The sequence below is a fragment of the Laetiporus sulphureus genome (genome assembly GCF_001632365.1).
Source record: "Laetiporus sulphureus 93-53 unplaced genomic scaffold LAESUscaffold_96, whole genome shotgun sequence".
Lineage (NCBI taxonomy): Eukaryota > Fungi > Basidiomycota > Agaricomycetes > Polyporales > Laetiporaceae > Laetiporus > Laetiporus sulphureus.
The window spans coordinates 62,282-64,316 of record NW_024468605.1 but is presented as its reverse complement, the minus strand read 5'-3'; the positions used below and the strand labels follow the sequence as shown (position 1 = coordinate 64,316).

Genomic DNA, 2,035 nt, shown 5'->3' with positions numbered 1-2,035 from the left:
ACCGAGAAGCTGACAGGAGGCTTCTATCTCAGACTGTCGCCACCATCGAGCGAGTGAGTGTGATCCTCATGCACAGAAAGACTCCAAGTAAGCGTGACCGAGAGCCAACCGCAATCGCAAACCTGCCTCATCAACAGAACAGCAGCGCATAGGCTGGTGCACCCACCAGCTCTCCAAAGCGCAGCTGCATAATGGACAATTCGAGACGTGAGAGAGTTTACGTACGCTGATAACACGAGGGCAACGGCGATCAAGACAGACATCAAAATCAATGTGGCCGCCGTACGCCCACATATCGATCGGCAGCTTCTGGAGCCAAACATGGCCGATTCACCGAAGGTGAGCCGGTCCTGTGCGAGAGAAGACCTTGCGGTGGATTGGTTTGGTCTGGCCTAGAGCGGATGCTTTCATATTTGATGGGAAAACGGTCTGGACTTCAGTTCAGTACGGTCTGCGGGCTTCCGCATGGCTCGACCGCAGCGGTTCACCCACGGTGGATGAACCGTTCGGACCTTGTCCCACACGAACCGCTCAGACGGCCGGCGACGGCGGTCGGACAACATGGTGAGCCGCATTATTTCTGGAAAATATTCACATATGCATTTCCTCCCTTTCCCAGGCTCATCTGGAGGGACTTCTTGTCTCCAGATGCACATAAGGCTTCGCCTCCCGTCCTCCCACTCCCCACGAACTCCCCCGTCCCTGCCAACCGTCAACGCGCATTCCGGCTGGCCTTGCTCTTTTCACCGGACCTTCGTTCTCTTGACTGCTCAACCACGACTCACCTCGACCGTGGAACTCTAAAACTCGAAGGCATGGTCAGACCGAATAGGAGATAAGTACACATAGATCGATGAGCGTGTGTGCGGGGAATTGACCCACCCGTTGTGCAGGAGCGAAATGTCAAAAGCCGCTCACGGGCATCGCCGCGTGCAAGTCGAACGCGTCCAAAGCGCGTCAACTGCCGCCGTTCATGTTGGCAAAGTCACGCGTGCACACCGACGGAGAGCCCATCGTTCTCGCACGTTCGTGGTATGCGTTCCCGCTTTTTGTCTGTCATCGCGCGTCGCCTCGGGCCCTCATCTTCTGTTTGGACAATGACCAAGGTGCAAGAGTCCACGAACTTCGCGTTCGGACCGTCTCCCTCCATGTCAGGCTCAAGACCGTGCTGCTGTCAAGTCAACGTGAGCACGTTCCAGATTATAGCATCGGATTGCCACTCACCGCCCATGTCAAGCAGCACCTCAACAGATCAAGCCCGCGGTCAATACCGAACACATTGCGCTCGATGCGCGGCATTGAAGGACATGGTAAGTCTTGGATGGGCTATGTCAGACCTCGCACAGCGGTTAACGCGGTGACCCACAGCAACCTAGAGCGAACGCCATGGGATACGGCCATCACAGCCCACCTCGGACCTCTATACCACACGCCGAACGCGAGACGCTCCCTTAGATTGACCTCACCATCCGTGGCAAGTCACGGTCAACCTCTATGGCCTGCGAGTACACCATCGCAGCCTCTTATCGTTCGAACATTGCTTGACGTGCACCGAAATCGGTCAGGATGCAATGGAATGGCATCATACGCGCGTATGTTAGGGATGGTGAGATGTGATCACCGACCGGTCGCGAGACGATGGAGAATGTATGGCGGGACGCGACGGCTCATAGCCGCAAGCTCTCTCGTGCAGGCGACAGTCCTGCACATGTTCTGGCGAAGGAGACTGCGAGAAACCACGGCTTGGGCAAAAGGTACGTCAGCTTGCCTTGTCTCTCGCGCACTTCAAGTTTGCCAATCACGCTGTTCGCAGAATCGTGATTGCCATGGTCGTGATCACTGCCCTATGCCATGCTCCGCAGTCCAAAACCACGAACAGAAGGATGGCGACAAGAGCACAAGGGCCTATCCAGCCCGAGCGTCATGCGGTTGAGCACGAACGATGACCACCGGTCTTGGCCGTCTCTCGCAGCGCACCTCGTCAATTACAGTATCCACGTAGCCAACACCTCGCCTGCGTCTCGATACGCTCCGG

General features: G+C 56.5%; 1 protein-coding gene across 1 annotated transcript; it reads left to right on the top strand.

Moving 5' to 3' along the window:
• Nucleotides 1-451: 451 nt before the first annotated feature.
• Nucleotides 452-2,035, top strand: LAESUDRAFT_577971 (uncharacterized protein). The gene is made up of 3 exons (XM_040903028.1): nucleotides 452-1,032; nucleotides 1,107-1,184; nucleotides 1,241-2,035. Exons 1-3 carry the CDS (start codon nucleotides 901-903, stop codon nucleotides 1,931-1,933), a joined length of 903 nt encoding a protein of 300 aa, XP_040757778.1. The 5' UTR covers nucleotides 452-900; the 3' UTR covers nucleotides 1,934-2,035.

Coding starts and splice junctions, on each gene's coding strand:
- LAESUDRAFT_577971 (XM_040903028.1), top strand. CDS start 901: ATGTCAAAAGCCGCTCACGGGCATCGCCGCGTGCAAGTCGAACGCGTC. Junction 1,033..1,106: donor ATCGTTCTCGCACGTTCGTG/GTATGCGTTCCC, acceptor ACAATGACCAAG/GTGCAAGAGTCCACGAACTT. Junction 1,185..1,240: donor CGTGCTGCTGTCAAGTCAAC/GTGAGCACGTTC, acceptor CATGTCAAGCAG/CACCTCAACAGATCAAGCCC.